Here is an 18,515-nt window from a genome sequence, read left to right as displayed (position 1 = left end):
GACACTCGCATGTGTGTATGTTGACATCAAAACAACTCTCTTTCATTGTTCCTTGTGCCCTATCAGTTTGGAGGGGTTATAAGAGCTTGTGCAAGAATGCATGGGAGCATGGCTACAATGTGGAGTTTCACATGCTTATTGCAATGTAATAAACTCCATGCTAGTTGTCTATTATTGACCATTTTGACAACATTCGCTAGAGGAGGATGCCGATCTTAAGGAAACCATATGACCTGAATAAAGTTGTCACATTCTGTACCTCGCTTAAGGTTTGCAAAGCTTTAACCATTGCACTGAATTATGCTCATGTAGTCATTGTTTTTTTTTTGGAGATCTTTGTGCTCGTATGCGTGTGTGCTTTTTCATACCACCACCAACAGCTAGCAGGTTTTGAACCCAGCACCTCATGCATGGGACTTCAACACCTTACTATTAGGATCTGTCTCCTTGGCACTCAAGTAGTCATTGTTAAAATGACATCAAGAGTTAAAAAATAAGTCTGCACGTGTGAAACCGCCGCACAGCTCTCTTCTATACTGAAGCTCGCCATCACCATTCTCACCTCCCACCTTGCCATGGCGGACAACAGCAGCTGCTGCAGCGAGGTCTTGAAGGCAGTTTTCCCTTTCCTCAACGGCCAAGAGCTTGCCTTATGTATGTGCGTAAGCAGGCAGTGGAGAGAGGTAGCCAAAGAGGACTATCTTTGGAAACTGGTGTGCGCCAGGCGGTGGCCTTCTACAGCTCGAAGTTTGCCATCGCCATTATCATCATCATCATTATCATCGTTATCACCATCACCGGCAATCGGATCATCGCGGGGGTACTACCAGCTCTTCTCCAGCCTCTGTGGGCACAGGTCAAGACCCTCCCCTTCGACCCCCGAACTCTCTTTCGAAGCACTTGAGTTTTATGTGGACATATGGATCGATTCTGTGGCCGTCTACTCTGATGTTATCCCGGCCACCATCGCCCTTTCGGGCATCCTCAATCCTCCCGGAAACATATGCACAAGTATGCGAGAGCATCTGCAAAGCCCTTCCTTCAAGATGGCCATCCCTGTCAACTCTCGCTTCCAGGTCTCCTTTGCAGGAACCATCAGAGTCTCTCTGCTCGTGAGGAGAAGGGACAGGGACCAAGTAGCCTGTATCATTGACAAGACGGGCTTCAACTACGTGGACGGTCCGGGCTACAAGGCCCATACCTATGACTTCCTCCAGTTCTCCTCCCAGCACCCTTTCGTTTCGGAGATCAGGGCATGGCTGGCCCTCCTCCTTGTTGATTCTCAGGATGGACAGCTGGAGGCTTTTGGCATAGAGCTCGATTTCGGCGATGTTGCGGATTCTAATACACAGATCCTGTTACTGCTGGAGATGCTGGATTGGAAGTGAAATTGTGGATCTATTGGGGCCACTCTTTCATCCAAGATAGGAAGGTATTTGCCCCATCCATGAGCATTATTTTATGGCAAGGTTATTAGCAATTTAGAAAATTCAGGACAGATGACATTAATTACCAGGGGGAAAACTTCAAATTTTTACTCCCACATGTGCTTAACTACAAATTTTTGCTCCAACATGTGCTTGATTAGAGCATAGTCCTTCAACCATTGGCTTGGGATGATCAATACTGCTAATTGCCTGAATTGTGCTGCACATTATGGCAGGTTCTGCACATGCCACTATCCATGTTCTTACTGGTGTGTGGAGATACAAGCAGTGGCCCTGGGATAAAGATCCCCAGATCATTGGGCCTGGCTTGTGTACATTGGAGAGCACCCTTAGCTTCACATTAAGTTGTCAAGGTTATTAAGCAAGAATTACAGGTGCATGTATTATTATGATCTTAATAGAGTGGTTCCTGATTCGTCACAGGTCTCAGGGAAATTGTTCTGGTGCAGATCTTAACATAAACTCTGATTTTTCGGGTAAGTTTTAGCTTGCTGCCATTTGACAGCCAGTACTACTCTGGTACAAGCAAGGAACAAGTTTGCTTTGAAAATGATAGTCACCAAAGTAGCTTGTAAGCTCGACTTTAGAAGTAGGACAGTTGCAGTGTATTGGACCATTGGTGCAGATTAGTAGGACATCCTAGCCATTTGGCAGAGGTGACATATTTAACTTTCTTACCTATGGTCCAGAAGCAAATCTTGTCTTCCACAGAGAGAGAGAGAGAGAGTTCTATTAACATTCACAGAAGGCCAAAATGGCCTATGAGACCAAATACATAATTGAAGGTCTCATGCCAAACCTGTGGTCTTAAAAAAGAAACCTCAAGCCGAACTCAAAAGGAAGTCCTATTGCTCATCTACTGGCCCACTAGGAGAGGCAACATTTACAACAGTGCCAGATTAATTGTCATGGGATGTTGGTGAGAGTCGAGACTGTGTTGGTAGCTTGTGCCATTGGATGAGCAATTGGTTTCAGGTTGCACAAATTTTGAATAAGAGCTTTTCTATAACGGAAAAACAGCCCATTTGCTTGCTTTATGTGCTCCTCAAACATTAGCAAGTTTGGTCCCTTTTTGAATAAGTTGCATTGGGGTAAGCTCATCTGCAATCCATACCTTGGTACCCTTCAGTTTCCTTGATTGCTTTTGGATATTTGCCTTGTTGGCTCTATTATCAAAGGTGACCATTGCATGGGTTTTCCTCCTTTATTATTGCTGATCCTTTGGATGGTTGGACTTAGAGATGCACTCTCCCGCATGTATCAATCCCATAACTCCACCATTCTTCCGGTAATCCTCCCACTTAGATTTTGAGGGCCTTCATTTGTTATCCTTGGCTGCAACCATGGCTTGCATGTTACCAGCTGTCTCTTGCAGGTTTCTCCTTACATTACCTGGGGAAAAAGATCCTTCTATTAGTTAGTGAGAAAAACAACCAAAATGGCTAAGTACAAACTCGTCCTCAAATGGGAAGCGAGAGTCAATATGCATAAAAGGGGAGGATGCTCTTCTCCTCCGGCTGGTCGTTCTAGGAGGAGAAGGCTATCTCATACAATGGGGGGAGGGGGAAACAACCACAAAGGTGGTCTATAATGCTAAGTGAGCTCGCCACCACTATCAATAAGTGTCAGAGTATGCACAGGCGGAAGCATAAACAAGGAAAGAGAGAGAGAGAAAAGGAGAGAGAGAGCTTGTTGACAAGATCACCTTTTATTATAGCATGAAGCTTTCACAATGGCAATAGCCAGCAAGAGAGTATTGCAATTGTGCTAGGACTGGATGATGAGAGTGAATATGAGGAGGCCCCTTGTATAGTGATGTAGGGAAGCTGGCAGATTGCATGTAGAGCTGGCTGACAGCCTCATGACCTACTAAAAGGAGGATAAATGGATAAAACCCAATAAATAGGCATGGCTCCAAAACACTGAGATGCATAATATTCTAACACCCCCTTTGTAGCTCATAATGTGCAAGAGTCTGAAGAAGATAAGCTGATAAGATAAGCTGATGAAGATGCAACCATGGACCCTACAGTACTGTAGATACCGGAATCACCTCGGAGAGAGTACCCACCAACCCGTTTCCTCGAAACGTAATGCCACCACAAACAACAAAGAAATTTGCTTAACTCTGCATTCCCACACCAGTGTGGAGGGAACTCTAAGAATAAAATGATGAGTTGTCACACACACCGTGCCCATAATCCCTCAACAATGGATTGTGAACACATCACATCCTAAAACCTCAACAATGAACTCGGAACATATCTTGTCCATAGTCTATGCTACACCATAGTTGACTTTGTCTTGCTAGATTTTTAATGCTTTGGAACTCCGACTCACGGTTCCCATGCACTAGAAAATGGAGCTGCTACTAGCCTCTTCTCCCGCCCACAAGCCTCCTCTGGTTGGAAGCACATAGGGGAAACTTCATGTTTACTAGAGAGGTCCTCCCAAGTCGGAAGCGTCTTGGGAGCCTTAGATGAGTCATTGGAAGTATTTGTATCACTGTCTTGTGCTGTGTCTTCTAAGATGAAGACTTGCCCTTGGTCTTGTTCTTCTTCTTGGACAAACAATCCTTAGACAAATGTCCTCTTTTCCCACATGAGAAGCAACAACTCTGACTATCGAAGTAAGTGCTTAATCTGAACTGTTAAGACACCTTGATCTTACCCTAAGAAGCGAGGACAGACTCTTCTTCCAAGAGAAGGGAGCTAATCGAGTGGTGGTGACCTAGCACTTGAAAGCCCAAGAAACCACATCATACTCCGGGGAACCTTGGTGCGGATAAGTGTAGCTAACTGAGTAGAGGACAAGGCAGCACCCATTGTCAATAAGTGGTCTTGGATAACCTTGGCCTTCATAAGGAACGACTATATAGAACTACCAGTAGGAAATAATAGACCGTAGAGTTGCCCTTGCAAAAAGTAATTGCCTGCATTGATGAATCTCGAGCATAGAGATCCTCCAATTTGGACCATACTTGATGTGCATTGGTAAGAGTTTGCACGGCCGGTGAGACCTCCTTTGTAATGGTCTGCACAAGCACAGAGTGCGCCTTCGAATCACAATCCTCCCAGTGTTGTAATTCCGCAAGGAATTCTCACGAACTTGGGTCCAACGCCTCGAGTTTTGAAGACGCTCAGGCTTCTTCTCACTGTCCTGGACAATCTCCCACAAACCCTTATGGATGAACCAGATCCACATATTTAGCTTCCAATGACCGTAGTTGATTCCGTCCAACTTGTCCTCTTTGTTCGTAAGGGGGGAGAGGAAGAAGAGAACCAGAAAGAGCCGCTTGTTTGGCACCTCCACATGTGAACAAAACACCTTTAGCTGCTGTCCAAGACGGAAAAACAACTCTTCACCGTGCGAAACTGCTGAAAAACACCACTTTGAAGCTTGCCTTTGACGCTCAGCATGTAGCACAACAGCAGGGGCAGCCAACAAGCAAAAATGTAGATGAAGAGGGTTTGATGAAGCAGAAAACGCAGCCACCTTGTACATAGTTGCCATGCGTTTCTGAAACTGTTTCTGAAACGGGAGGTATGAAACGGGTTTCGTAGGTTTCGTACGAGTTTCGTAAAATGTAAGAAACGGGTTTCGTTCGGACTGAAAAATAACTATGGAAATTTATACATATATAGAATATGACTCATGTCATGACTCATACATGATACATAGCAAACATAGACTGATCATGATTCATCGTTGTATACAAAAGCATGAATGAACATTCAACAAACAACAATGATTATAGCAAAAGCATAGACGAATAATGACTCAAACGAGATTACATATGAATCATGTAAATGAAATCCCTGCACTCTGGAGTCATCAATGATAAACCATGTCACATGATTCATGAAGAGACTAGAGTAAAGATAAATGTAAATAACACTAGGCAAGCTGTAAATGAAATCCTAAATCCTAAGTCGTGATTCCTACAACAGAAGACTCAAGAGTCAAGACTCATCATCGTCCTGACCTGCAGCCAAATCTATATCTTCATCAACCACGCTCAATATCATCAGCCTCATCCTCACTACTAGTGCCACTCCCGTAAGACTCATGAAATGCATCCTATATTGGAGGTGCGTGCGAAGTACTAGTACCAGCTGAAGCTCCTGCCTGAGATCGTGTGCTGCGAGATGGAGCAGTGATTTCCTTGTAGAGCATGGTGTATATATCCCTGTCATCCTGTGGAATATTGGGTATCCAGTTTCTCTCACAAGACCCAGAGCTACAATCCTGAGAGAGAACTCACATTGCTATGCGTCTCTGAAAGAAAACAAGATAGACATCCTCACTGCTCATATTATAGGAACATGCTTTAAATTTCTAATAACAAACTATTGGGGCTAAATCTCGAGTCTTACCAAGTGAGGTGCCTCAATGCCGTATTTCTCCCACCAAGAAATTGGTTGTAATTGAGTCTCCTCTCTCTTTGTAGTGTGCGACCTAAAAACACCGTTTCGATTGCGGAATAGAAGACGTTCATCCTCCAGCTTCAAGAGCAGATCATTGTCATCTCCCACAAGCCTGCTCATGTAGGCCGTCCATCCATCTCTAATTCTATGTTCACATACTGCACCTCACTCCTCCATAGAGGATGAAGGTTATGGGCAATGGCATGGATGGGCCTATGAAACCAATCCCAACGTTGGTTCCATATGTCTTTAAGATCTTGGACCCTTTATAAGAAAATCCAAGTGTAACAAAGTTTAGAGAGAATGAAAACATAAAGTTATAAATATTCTTTAGCCATGGGCAATTGCTAAGAATGAGTACCTGGCTGCAGACAATGCAGTACATGAGTCAAGAGCTTCTCCTATTTTGTCCATGAATTCATAAAGAAGGCCAATAGTGCTTCCCTCCGTGTCTGTCAATCGGAGAACGCTGTACATGGGGTTCATCGTCTTCACTAGGCTTGTTGCATATGTTAGCAGTCATCTCCTATCTGTATATTTACACTAGGGCCTCTGTTGTGGGTGTGTCCGCCCGATTTAGGTGTTTTCTCATTTTTCCCCACTCTCCATATTTTTCCCTATTTTTCCTCAGGTGTGGGCTGTCCTGTGGCTCTTGGCTGATCCAGACACTGGCCGACTGCTGGTTTGAGTGCTTTGACATAGGCCGACTGCCCCTGCTGCTCCATGACTCTCCCTGTGTGCTGGTCGACTGAGTTATGCTGGCTGATTGGAGGTAGGAGCAAGTCGTGAGCCTGATGCTGCTGTCGGCTGTCTTTTATGCTGGCTGACTGGTTCATAGGGGCCATATAAAATGGCCCCTAGCCTGTCAAAACTCCCAAGGATCACCTCGTAGAACGCTCCTGGTACAAGACTCGAAACCTGCAAAACAAAGCCAAGCAATGTGAAGGGGGTGCAGGCCTGACTCACCTCCCAACCTTGACAAACGTGGACAAAACCCACAAGTCTTGGCTATCCCCACCGAGCCACGAGCTGAGCTAACTAGCTGGACGTACCGACCAATCTCTACCTCATGATGTCCCATACCGCCACGAAGCTACCCTCGCGGGCCTCGAGACTGCTGCTGGCCTTGGTTGCATAAAGCAGATGCATGCCTGCACTAGATCCAAGGCTCTTGACCATAGAGCTCTCATAAAGACACGCGAGACTCTATGAACTATTGACTAACCTTGGCCACCCTTTTATAGGCTCTTGGCCGGTCACCGGGCGTCCACACTTGGGCGCCCACCCGTCCATACTTGGGTGCCCGCCCTTTAGTCTATCCCTAGCCCAGCTCGCCAATCAGCCTGCCTAGCTCCGAGCTTCCCCAAGCCCAGGGTAATCCCTCTGAAGGGTAGTCAATGTCTCCCATGTAGCGTCCTCCTCAACATGATCCTTCCACTTGATCTTGTATTCCGTGAGAAGTGTATTACGCAATCGTCTTTCACGAAATCCAAGAATCTTTTCCGGTTTGTGTGGAACAAATGTCATGTCCTCATCATCTATGACTTCTTGAGGAGTAACTAACTGGTGTGTTCCACCTAGTACTTCCTTAAGTCTACTGACATGAAATACGGGATGAACTTTCACATGAGAAGGCAAATCCAATTCATATGCGACTGAACGAATCCGTCGTGTAATACAAAATGGTCCACAATATCTAGGGGATAATTTCGGAGATCGACTTGTCCGTAAAGTCTCGGAATCTTTCGGAACTCGCAAAGGTGAGTCAGGCTTGCACCCCCTTCACGTTGCTTGGCTTTGTTTTGCAGGTTTCGAGTCTTGTACCAGGAGCGTTCTACGAGGTGATCCTTGGGGGTTTTGACAGCCCCACACACTTTGTATTCGGGTATTCGGGTTTTCTTGTGTATATAGTAGAGGTACACGCCTCTCTCTCCCCCTCTCTGTTGTTGTGTTTTTTTTAGTGCACTTGCTCTTGTGTTTTCAGATCTTGTCTTCATCTCCGCTGCATATTCTGACAGCACTCCCACCAAGCATCTCTCATGACCATGTGATAGAAAGCCAGTGCCTTTAGGATCATTCTTATCATCCCATTGTTGCCACTCACGGCAAACAACTGTACGCAGCAAGCCATGTACTCTGACAAGCCTCTCCAATACTATGAACATATACACAAACCTTGTCTTCAAAGGCTTTAGAAGCTCAAGGTCACTGATTGCCCTGTACATGCTCAAAACCTTGGGTCTCTTGTAGAGAAAATTGACCATGCTTGATGCCGAAGAGAAAATATGAGACACCCAAGGTAGCTTCCCCACATCCTCAATCATGAGGTCCAGGCTATGCGTGGCACAAGGTGTCCAAACTATTAGAGAGAACTCCTCCTCAAGCATCCTCCCCATGGCCACACAGTTTGACCCATTGTCTGTAATGACCTGCACAATGTTGGTTGCACCTATTTCATTGATTGCCTGGCATAAGTGAGACCATATAAATGCACTTGTAACCACAGTCCCTACAGCTGATGCATCTATGGCACGGAGAAACATGGTTCCTTTGCAAGAAGAAACCAAAATATTGTATACATTCCTCTTTCTCACATTTGACCATCCATCGCAAAGCAAGGTACATCCATACGTCTCCCATGTTGCCTTCAAAGGTTCCAGCTCTCTCGTCAAAGCTTCCTTCTCATAGCGAAGCTCCTTGGTGCGTAATGTCTCATAGTTTGGACCCTCCCACTCACACCCAATGCGAGAGATGGCATGCATAGCTGATTTCCATTGAGGAGTCCGAGTGATATGAAAAGATAATGCACATTGCACAAACAACTTCGTGACCTTCCTAGTTACCTCCTTCATAGCTGCCTTTTGCATGGATGCTCTCATATCTCCTCGCTTGAATAGAGGAAGAGCACTTCTCTTAGCTGTTGGCAAGGACGTTGAGCTTGCAGTTTGCGACACCTGCGTGCTCTCAACGTCATCGTTCACATCGATCAGTGACCTCTGAGATGCTGGAATAGCTGCGAGAGATGTCTTAGGCTGATCCCATGCAGGCACTCTTATCAATAGAAACTCCCAACATTTCAGATTTCCAGGCCTTGAGGCTGTCATAAACATTATTCGGCACTTTTGTACAAGGGCCAATGCCAAAGCCCTTTGTTTCGGAAAAGTGAGCCTTCAATCTTTGAGCAACTCCACAGTGCTTCTCGGAACAAAACTTGCAAGTCCATTTCGTTGTGCCGTTCCCACTATATCTTGCATTCACAGCATCGAAGGTCACATTGTCCCACAAAGGAGAGCTCTTCCTTAGCATGATGAAACTCGAGATATAGAATAGGCTGCATGCAAGAACAAGAAGAGTGGATGAAGGCCCAAGGGTCACCTTCACTTGGTCCCAGGAGTGCAGAGTGAAGTCGACGTTCTCCGGAGTCAAGGTGGTGGTTACTCAACGAGGTTGTACTTTCATAATCGCCTCAAAAAACGAGGCAGCCCGTACTCTACATTTAATGTTTTTAGGTAAAAAAAAAAAACTCATTTGAAACCCCGTTTCTTACGTATGAAACGGGTAGATGTTCATACATGTTTCTTAAACATAAGAAACACGTTTCATTGCTACTATGACCTTGTAGAAAATGCAGGTGCAGATCGAGCTCCAAAAACGCAAGCAAAGAAGGGAAGAAAGTCGCCTAGAGGTGGAGAGCCGGGACCTCAAGGTTCGATACCGTTGGAGTATCCACAAGCGGAAGCATAAACAAGGAAAGAGAGAGAGAGCTTGTTGACAAGATCACTTTTTATTATAGCATGAAGCTTTTACAATGGCAATAGCCAGGAAGAGAGTGTTGCGATTGTGCTAGGATTGGATCATGAAAGTGAATATGAGGAGGCCTGTCACCAATTGGCCGACCATTTGGTCCATCTCCAGTTTTTGTGTCTCGTTCACTTGAGGCCAGGCCAGTGTCTCATGTGAAGAGGCCAGTATTTTGCTGACATGGACGGGAGCCAGACTGGTGCCACCCGTGTGTTAGCAGGATGGTGTCGTATGGATGGGAGCCAGACTGGTGCCACCCGTGTATGACCTGGACTGTGTTCGAGCCATGGGATTGTCACGCCATGGAAGAGCCAGTATTCGTGCCGTGTCTTGCCTATGGGATTGTCACTCCATAGGGAGGCTCGTGCCTGGAACTGTGTTTTACCTATGGGACTGTCACTCCATAGGAAGACCAGGATTTATTATTTATGTCGTGCCATTTTTGTGCCAACAGATATTTTGTACTTGTTCCATGAACGGGAGATATGTCCATGATACTATTTGCACATGCACTCATGTTCTTCATGTTTGAAACTGTTTTCGCATGACTTGTATTTTTGTGTTTGCCTGCTTGACGTGTAACTTACTGAGCGGGGATGCGTGCCAGTGAGTCGTGAAGTTTGCTCTGTCTTTTGACGAGTTTGTTGCGTGTGAACAGGTGGTAAGTGTATTGCACATGTTGGTTTAATATTTTATATTCTAACCTTTTGTTTTATAAGGTTATATGTTCACTCACTTAAAAGTGGGCATCCCCTTTGGGCACCCACTTAGGGGCCAAGGTGGGGAGCCACACTTGACTTATGTGTGTGTGGGGGTGGGTGCATGGTCACCTACCCACACCCCCATGGAACTGGCCGCCCACATGCATACGTGGGGAGCCAGCCAAATCTCATTGTTTACTCCCTCTCCAATACTCATAAAAAAACGACCACCCTTCGTGGAGGAGCACGGGCGATCATCTCCTTGGTTTTATTTTCAAGCGACGCCATCTCCATCCCTCAGGGCGGCTGCCTCACTTCAGGCTGCGTTTCTACTCCTTCCCAGGCTGTTGCGTATCTATATAACCAGGCAGCGACTGTACAAGAACTGCTGCGCTACTGTTCATACAGTCGACTGTATGCTGCGCAGGCTGCATATTCTGCAGGCAGCTGTGTACTTCTCCAGCCAGGCGATGCACTGCCTATCCTGTAGGCTGGTGTGTATACTTCTCCAGCCAGGCGACCACAAAGGCTGTGTGTGGGCCTCCAGTCAGGCAGCCTTACAGGCTGTACTGCCAACCACAGAAGGCGTCTGTGTATTCATTCTCCAGCTGTTGTGTTCCTACACCTGGGCGGCTGGTGGCTATACTCTGCAAACTGGCAGCTACTTCTCCATCTCCAGGGGGCTGTTCAATCTATCCATAGGTGGCTACTACGCCTTTTCCCTCCTCCACAAGAAGGTGGCTGTGACCTACACAGCGGGTGGCTGATCTCCTCGGTAGGTGGTTGTGCCTCCTTTCCATAAGCGGCGTCTTCCTTCTTCAAGTGGCTACATCTTCAACACAGGCAGTTCCTCCTCAACCTCCTCGACAGGCTGCTGTGTCTCGGTGTCTCTTTCAAGTTACTGCACACAGACACCATGAGTATTGGTCTTCAATCTACAAGTAAGTGAATTTTCAGATTTAATAAAGTACTTTGTGATAAATCTGATAAGGGACTCTCTCCACGGCAACACCCGTTCGGTGCCGGGTAGTCCAAGCTCTTGGAGAACCACGGTCCAAAGGTGCTGAGATAGGGAGAGCCAGGCGTTAGTACGGGAGCGCCTGTTTGTGCGTGGTCTTGGAACACCAGTGGGGCGCTCTCCGCGGAGTCCAGTGAAGGCACAGGACCGTAGAGACTGGACCGCTCAAGTGGTCGTTCTACTTCGAACATCTACTTCGAGCCTTTTGTTTGGTACTGTATTCATTTGTACATGGACATCATCTGGTTCTTGGAACCCATGGAGCATTGTATTTGTTAAATACTCCCAATAAGTATATCATATATTGAGGGGGTGGGTCGGCCCGTTCCGGCCCCAGTGCTGGTGTCCATTTATCTCATTTCATTTCATTTCAATTTCAAGTTGTTATTAAGTTGTCCATTTCAAATTGTGAAATTAAGTTGTGCTATTACGCGTGTGGGTGTCCAACGGAGTCTTTCCCACTTGACGGGATCGGTTTCAAGGCCCCTTATATAGTGATGCATAGAAGCTGGCTGACTGCATGTAGAGCTGGCTAACAGCCTCACCACCTACTCTCACCACCTACTAAACGGAGAATAAATGGATAAAACCCAATAAATAGGCATGGCCCCAAAACACGGAGATGCACAATATTCTAACATAAGAAAGGGAACGTGACGCAAGATCTTGAGGAAGGCCTCTTGGCACTTCTGCATACGGTCTGAACCACCCTGAAGCTGCCCCCATTGACCATGGAGAATATGAATGACCTCTTCTTTTACCTTTGCAATGAGCTCCGCGGCATTTTGGTTGTCCGGAGCTGGCTTGTTTTCCAAAGTCGCAAGGAGATTTTCAAGCTCACGGACTTGACCTTTCAGCCATGTGATTTGCTTTAGCAGATATGTAGTTAACTCATTTGAGTGGGTTGTAGGGGGTAGTCTGTGTGAAAACATGCCTTTACCTGCCATTTTGTCCAGCCCAAAAGGGTATTTTTGGCATTTTATTTGTCTTTGCTGCTGGCCCACAGGTTACCCTGACCGACCAGCAGTCCTACAGCATATGTAAGAAACTCAACATTATTCACTTCAGTTTGTACATCACAACATGGAGTCTTGCTGCAGCCGGTGCTCCTTCATCTTCAGGCAGTGCATCATTACCTTCTGCTGCTGCTGGTGTTTTTGCATCTTCTGGCTGCGCATCCTCTCCTGCTGCTGCTACAGGCTGAGTTCTTCTCCTGCTGCTGCTATTGGCCGATTATCTTCTCCTGCTGCTGCTACAGTCCGATTATCTTGTATCTGCGTTTTTACCTACAGCTAATGTTCTACAGCAGCCTTCGTCTATTGCACTTCAGTGTTTCTCAGCAGCAGATCTGCAGTAGCTTTTCGCCTACATATCAGCGTTTTATCTACAGCACATGGGACAGCAGCCCTCTCTGCTACAGTAGAGCTTTCCAGCAGGTTTACTTCAGCATCTACTACCTCGGGATCGCGGCCCTCTCCACCCTCATTCATTATCACCGGGACAGCAGCCCTCTCTGCTTCTTTACCTCGACATCGGGATGGCAGCCCTCTTTGCTCATTTCTTCGGGACAGCAGCCTACCATCTGCCTTGGATTGTGGCCTTTTCCACCCTCTGCATTATCATGGGACAACAGCCCTCTCTGCTCCTTCAGAGTCTCACACTGAGCTGTTGTATTGGATTTTATCATATATACACTCACTCATTTCATGCTGGGTTGATTTGCTGTGATCTCTCATACATTTGGTCCTTTCGTCCTTTTGCCCTCACATGGTATCAGAGCTATTGTGAGCAAAAGGATTGAAGACCTTGAGAGCACACAGCATGGATCGTCTACCCACGATTCCGGAGGACCAACCTTTCTTACCAGATGTTGATCCTCCTTATTTAGATATAGATCACATAGAGGATGGGACTCCTTATTCACTGGAGAGCCCCGTTCGAGGTCTTTCATTGGGAGACGACCAACCCATTTACACCTACTCACCCTCTACACCCTTGGTATCTCGTCTTTCTTCTCCGAGCTTATCAGACTTCACTTCCAGAGGAGGATACATGCCTATAGCTAGTGTGCGAGTACTGGACCCAGGTATCCAGCCTCATCTGGAGAGTCCTGCTACTCAGTCTAGCCGACAGCCTGGTCTTCGGTATGGGACTTTTTCTCAGGAAGGACAGGTACCTCCTCGGTCGTGCGGAGATCCATCATCATCAACCTTGCCAGTGACCGCGTCAGGTTCGTATGTGCCTTTGATTACTTATGTTTTTTAATTCTACATGAGTGTCTTCTTTTGTAGCACAGGTTCAACATATGGTACCATCAACTACCCTCAATCCCTAGAATTATGTGAACCCAAATAGAGGAGGGTCTAGGAGTACAATTCACTCCTAGATTTCTGGTGTTCAAGGAGGTAACACTGTTTTCTCTTCTGGTTCACCTTCTGTTCCTGCTCCTAATGTGTTTTGGAATATTGCTGAACCTCAAGCACAAAACCCTCCCACCCAACCCATGTCTTTTCTTGCTAGTGTTGGCTTGCAGCCATTACCGGCTGCACCCCCATTAGGTCCTGCGTATGGGTTTTACCCAACACAGGTATCTATCAGCACTATGCCATTTGGCACTGCGGTGCCACCCAGCATTCTGGGGTATTAGGTTGTTTACCAACCCATCTCTGGCACTAATGCTTTTTCCTGCTTATGTGCCCACTCAAGGATTTGTGCCTCAGCCAGGTATTCCACCTATGTCGAGTGCCCAACCTTATATTCCATCTTATGGAGTACCCTCACCAGGTCTTACACCTGTGCCTGGTATTAGTGGATTTTTTGGAGTTCTTCCTCACCCTTTACACTCCAGATATGGGTACCAACCATCCTGGACTCCCCCCCTCCTTCCTTTCACGTCTCTATGTTCAGAAATACTTTCACAGAAAAGACTCGTTTCAATGGGTCTAATTACACCACCTAGGCCAATCTTATGGAACAAGTTTTCACTTCCCAAGGTTCTTAGAACCTGGTGAAGGGACTTGAACCAAAACCCCACCCCTCACTAGCACCTCCTGCCGGTATTGGGAGGTTAGGAATGCCACTGCCATAGTGGAGCTCATGCAAGGCCTTCTGCCGGAGTTTCATTCACAACTCTAGCAGTTTTCGGGGCCTCCCCTATGTCTCTGATAGATGGGCACACCTTGGAGAGAGATATGTAGCACGTGATCGCATGCATCGCATTGATCTCGAATATGAAATCCAACATTTCTCTATAAAAGAGAGTGATGACCTGACCGTGAAGGTTGTTGAATATCGACGCCTTAACGCGGAGTACGCCACCACTGGCTCCGCCAAGTCTCAAGAAGACCATGTTATCACTTTACTGAACAAGTTGCCTCCTAGTTTCTTTACTTTTGTCACATAGACCATTACTCTAGAACCTATGCCTAACCTATATGAGTGTGAGTGCCAACTCTCGTGCCTCGCTCGGTTGCATGCCCAGTTTCATCCCAAGAAATCTTCCTCCTCTACTCAAGAGGGGGCCCTTGTGTCCAATACCACCCCTACTCAAAAAGGGCAGCAAGGGAAGAGGAACAGCAACTCAGGTAATCAAGGCAAACCTCAAGGCAACAATACTGATCCCAAAAATCTTGCCTCAACACCCACTCCCTATAGGCAGAATATTCCCAAAAAGAATAGATTCTGCACTCATTGCCAAATGCCTGGTCATGTTGATGATGAGTGTGGCATTAAAGCCAAGGAAAATAGAGGCAACAACCCCACTAACTCGAATCGCCAAAACAACCAAGGTGGCAGCAATGCCCCTAATTGGCGGTCAAGAGGGGGTAATAATCCAGCACCTACTTTGCAAGGTTCCCCCCCAAGGAACCCACAACAAGGCAATGGTACGAATTGGCTTAGATCATCTCTGTGGCGACCCATTGGTCAAGTCGCTCAAGGCCCCCCCACCCAGTCGGTTTCTTTTGCCACCCTGGAAGAGATGTCTAATTGGTCATCTCTTACACCACATCCCGACCCCTCGGCCAATGTCGCTCAGGTCACATCTGAGGTTGATTTTGGTCACTCTTCTAGAAGGAAGAAGAAATAACAACCTAGATGAGGCAGTCCACGTGTGGAAGCGTCCGCCCTCGTTCAGATTTGTCAGTTAACTGATGATTGTTCTATGCCTATCATCGAAGCTCACCCAACACTTCCCTGTGGCCATGCGGTCACTTGGGTAGTAGACAATGGAGCTACACACCATATGGCACGCAATGCTTACATTTTCATCTCTCAGCGATCTGCTAAGGGTGAAGTTCGGTGTGGCAACAACACACTGATGCCCATCAAATTTGTTGGCACCATTTTGTTTGGCACCAACATAGGCCCCAATCAAGCAACATTGGACAATGTCTATCTTGTTCCCAACTTGGCCCTCAATGTACTCTTTGTATCCCAGCTGACCTAACTCGATCGTGGAGTTTACTTCAACAAGCGAGTTGTAGAGGTAATTGATGAGACTACCGGTCTTGTGTTAGCATTATTCATCTCCTGGTAGTGTGCCCAAGTTGTGTATCAGGGGTGCCTAGATTTATCCCGGACAGCACCATATTTTTTCCTTTGTTCAAGGCCCTTGATTATAGGGGTGGCCACCCATTTTCACATGTTTATGATTTGCTAGTCGTGAGTCCTTTTCTACAGCAAGTCGGCCAGCTCCTGTAGGGGATATAAAAACCAGGCTCTTATTTCTTTTATACTCACCTTGATAGGGGCTTCCAGGCTCGGGTCCTGTAACTATTTGGCCCTCCTAGCTCTATTTCACATAATGAAATCCATGCCCGGACACCAAACAAGTGGAAGAAGACATGGGGACAGGGTCCATAAGGATTGATTAAGATAAAGCACCATTCTTGGTCAAAAAGCAAGAAAAGCAAAAAGTCAAAAAACAGGGTTGACCGTGAGCCAAGGTAACCATTGGAAAGAGGAGATTGAGCCAGACCAAAAAGCTAAAAGGCGCTTTCTCAAAAAGCAGCTCTAAGGCCAAAAAGCAAAGCACCAAAAGTTGAGTAATATTTTATTAATAAAAGTAAAAAGAGCAAAAGCAAAGACAGGAAGAGAAGAGCAAAGCATAAAAAGGCAAAGCAAAAGCATGAAGGCTTTTTGGCAAAAAGCAGGGTCTCTTATAAGTATAAAAAGGATTGGACTTCTCTTGTAGTACCACGAACAAGATCATTGAAGATTGAAGGAGATCGTGGAGTGTGTGTGGACATCATTATGATCACAAAGAGTTTCTTCTTCGCCATCAACACCTTCTCCAACTTGCTTTTCAGATGTACGATCAGCGCTAGACTTGTATGGGCATATGCATGGGCGATATGGACACATGTACGGAGCTGTACGGACAAAAATTTCAGAAACCCTAAAAATTTCAAAAATCCTAAAACTGCTTCAAAAACCCTAAAAACTGCTTTTTGGACATTTTTATCGCCCAAAAATCATTAAAACAGGTTTTATATCAGTTTTCTTGCGAGAAAGAGCTTTTCCATGGTTTTCTTCATGGACAAGGCTATAGGACTCGTGGAGATTACTCATGGGATGAGCAAGTGTTTCTTGGACTTGGACATATATCTTGGACATGGAGAACTTGGGCATAGAGCTTGGACATGGAACATGAAGCTTGGACATAAACATGGAACTTAGACATATAGGTTGGGCATGAAGGTCGGACATGAACATGGAACTTGGTTATGGAACTTGGACTTGGACTTGAATCTGGACTTGGACTTGGACTTGGATTTGGATTCATTGGACTTGGAGTCATTGGATTTGGATTTGGATATTTGGATTTGGTACTAGCCCGGTGAGAGATACGTGTGGGTCATCCCCGTGGTGTGCTCGACATCAGAGATCTTGTACGTCGACATCGACATCGACATCGACATCGACATCGACATCGATATCCTACATCAGCATATTTGTTTGATATTGTATTCATTTGTTGTATTGGTCTTGGCTTGGAAAAGCCCGTGGACTGTTAAAATAAATTCCTAAAGAGGGGGCAGGGCCTGTTCCCCGCTCAATGTGGTGTACTGTGCAAGATCCCCATTCCCTTTTCTCTGTCTCCTCTCTCTCTTTATATTTTTATCTCTTGGACACGTGGTTGAGTTTGTCACTGCATGCCCCACGGGCTTACAGTGGTATCAGAGTAGGATTTCTCTCGAAGAAACTTTCTTGGGGTGACAGAGCCATGTCGAGAGCAGAGGGAGACCATGGGCCTCATGAAGGGAACAACCATGAGGTTGTTAGAAACATTCTTGATGGGAACCGCGGCCATGACATCAGAAGAGTACCATGACTTTCAGCAGTTTAGACGACCTCTCAGCGACGAAGAATTTATTTCTTGGAGAACCAAAAGAGAACAGGAGCAAAGAAGGCTCAGATGTTTGTAGATTTCATCAAGGATTGAGCCACTGAAGCCGAAGGAGTCGAAGCTGCTAAAGCCTATTTTTGAGTCACTGTTGCAGAAGAATCTAGAGTTACGTGCTCTATTTATCATTGAGGAGACAAGGACGCTACTCCTAGGCCTACTCTTTCAAATGCAGTTTCTTCAGGATAGGTAAGGGAAAGGAAGGCAAAGAAGCCAGAGAGATCGGAAGATCATCAAATTGATATCATGCCAGGAAGTTCGACAAATGGTTTGCAATGGTACTTAGCCCATTGCATGTTTCGACAAATAAAGCCATGGGATCTTTGTGGACCAAAGCTGATGAGATTGCATTGGAGCAGTCTTGAACCAAGTAGGCCATGTTGTGGCCAATGAATGTCAAAGCCAACAAGAAAGCAGATGCATTATCTCGGAGACCCTTGAGCAATGCGGTTTCTATAGGTTATCATATGGATTTCACTTTGATGAAGGATCCTTGTGCTACCAAAGAGGTTTTGGAATAGATTGTAGAATAGAAATTTGGTGACTTTTTATGTCATCAAGAAGTGTTTTCTTATGATACAAACCCAGGTCATGTGTAACACAAGGAATTGGGGTCAAAGTAATGGAAGAGTGCCATGCTTCTCCATACATGGGGCATAGAGACACTTCAAGCTTTGGAGAGCTATTTATATTGGCCTAGTATGAGAAAGACAT

The 18,515-nt window shown here is 45.9% G+C and overlaps 1 protein-coding gene and 1 pseudogene across 6 annotated transcripts in view; one reads left to right on the top strand and one right to left on the bottom strand.

Moving 5' to 3' along the window:
• The first annotated feature begins 505 nt into the window (after positions 1-505).
• LOC147635831 (F-box protein At5g39250 pseudogene) overlaps positions 506-18,515 on the top strand; it is a 58,881-nt pseudogene continuing 40,871 nt past the window's right edge. Inside the window, exons 1-2 of one of the 5 annotated variants that reach the window (XR_015266434.1) lie at positions 506-1,432; positions 1,872-1,924. The product of XR_015266434.1 is annotated as an F-box protein At5g39250 pseudogene, transcript variant X5 (transcript). Of the gene's footprint in view, positions 1,433-1,663; positions 2,113-18,515 lie in introns of those variants that run through there. The other 4 variants (XR_015266431.1, XR_015266433.1, XR_015266429.1 and 1 more) reach the window with 4 other exon arrangements.
• Positions 6,629-8,985, bottom strand: LOC147635832 (uncharacterized). The gene is made up of 2 exons (XM_086802030.1): positions 7,980-8,985; positions 6,629-6,774 (listed from the first exon to the last, which is right to left on the bottom strand). Exons 1-2 carry the CDS (start codon positions 8,983-8,985, stop codon positions 6,629-6,631), a joined length of 1,152 nt encoding a protein of 383 aa, XP_086658156.1.

Source organism: Cibotium barometz, chromosome 8 (genome assembly GCF_041138505.1).
Source record: "Cibotium barometz isolate CiBa-2024 chromosome 8, ASM4113850v1, whole genome shotgun sequence".
Taxonomy (NCBI): Eukaryota; Viridiplantae; Streptophyta; class Polypodiopsida; order Cyatheales; family Cibotiaceae; genus Cibotium; species Cibotium barometz.
The sequence above is the reverse complement of the archived record's forward strand: the minus strand, read 5'-3'. Positions and strand labels throughout refer to the sequence as shown.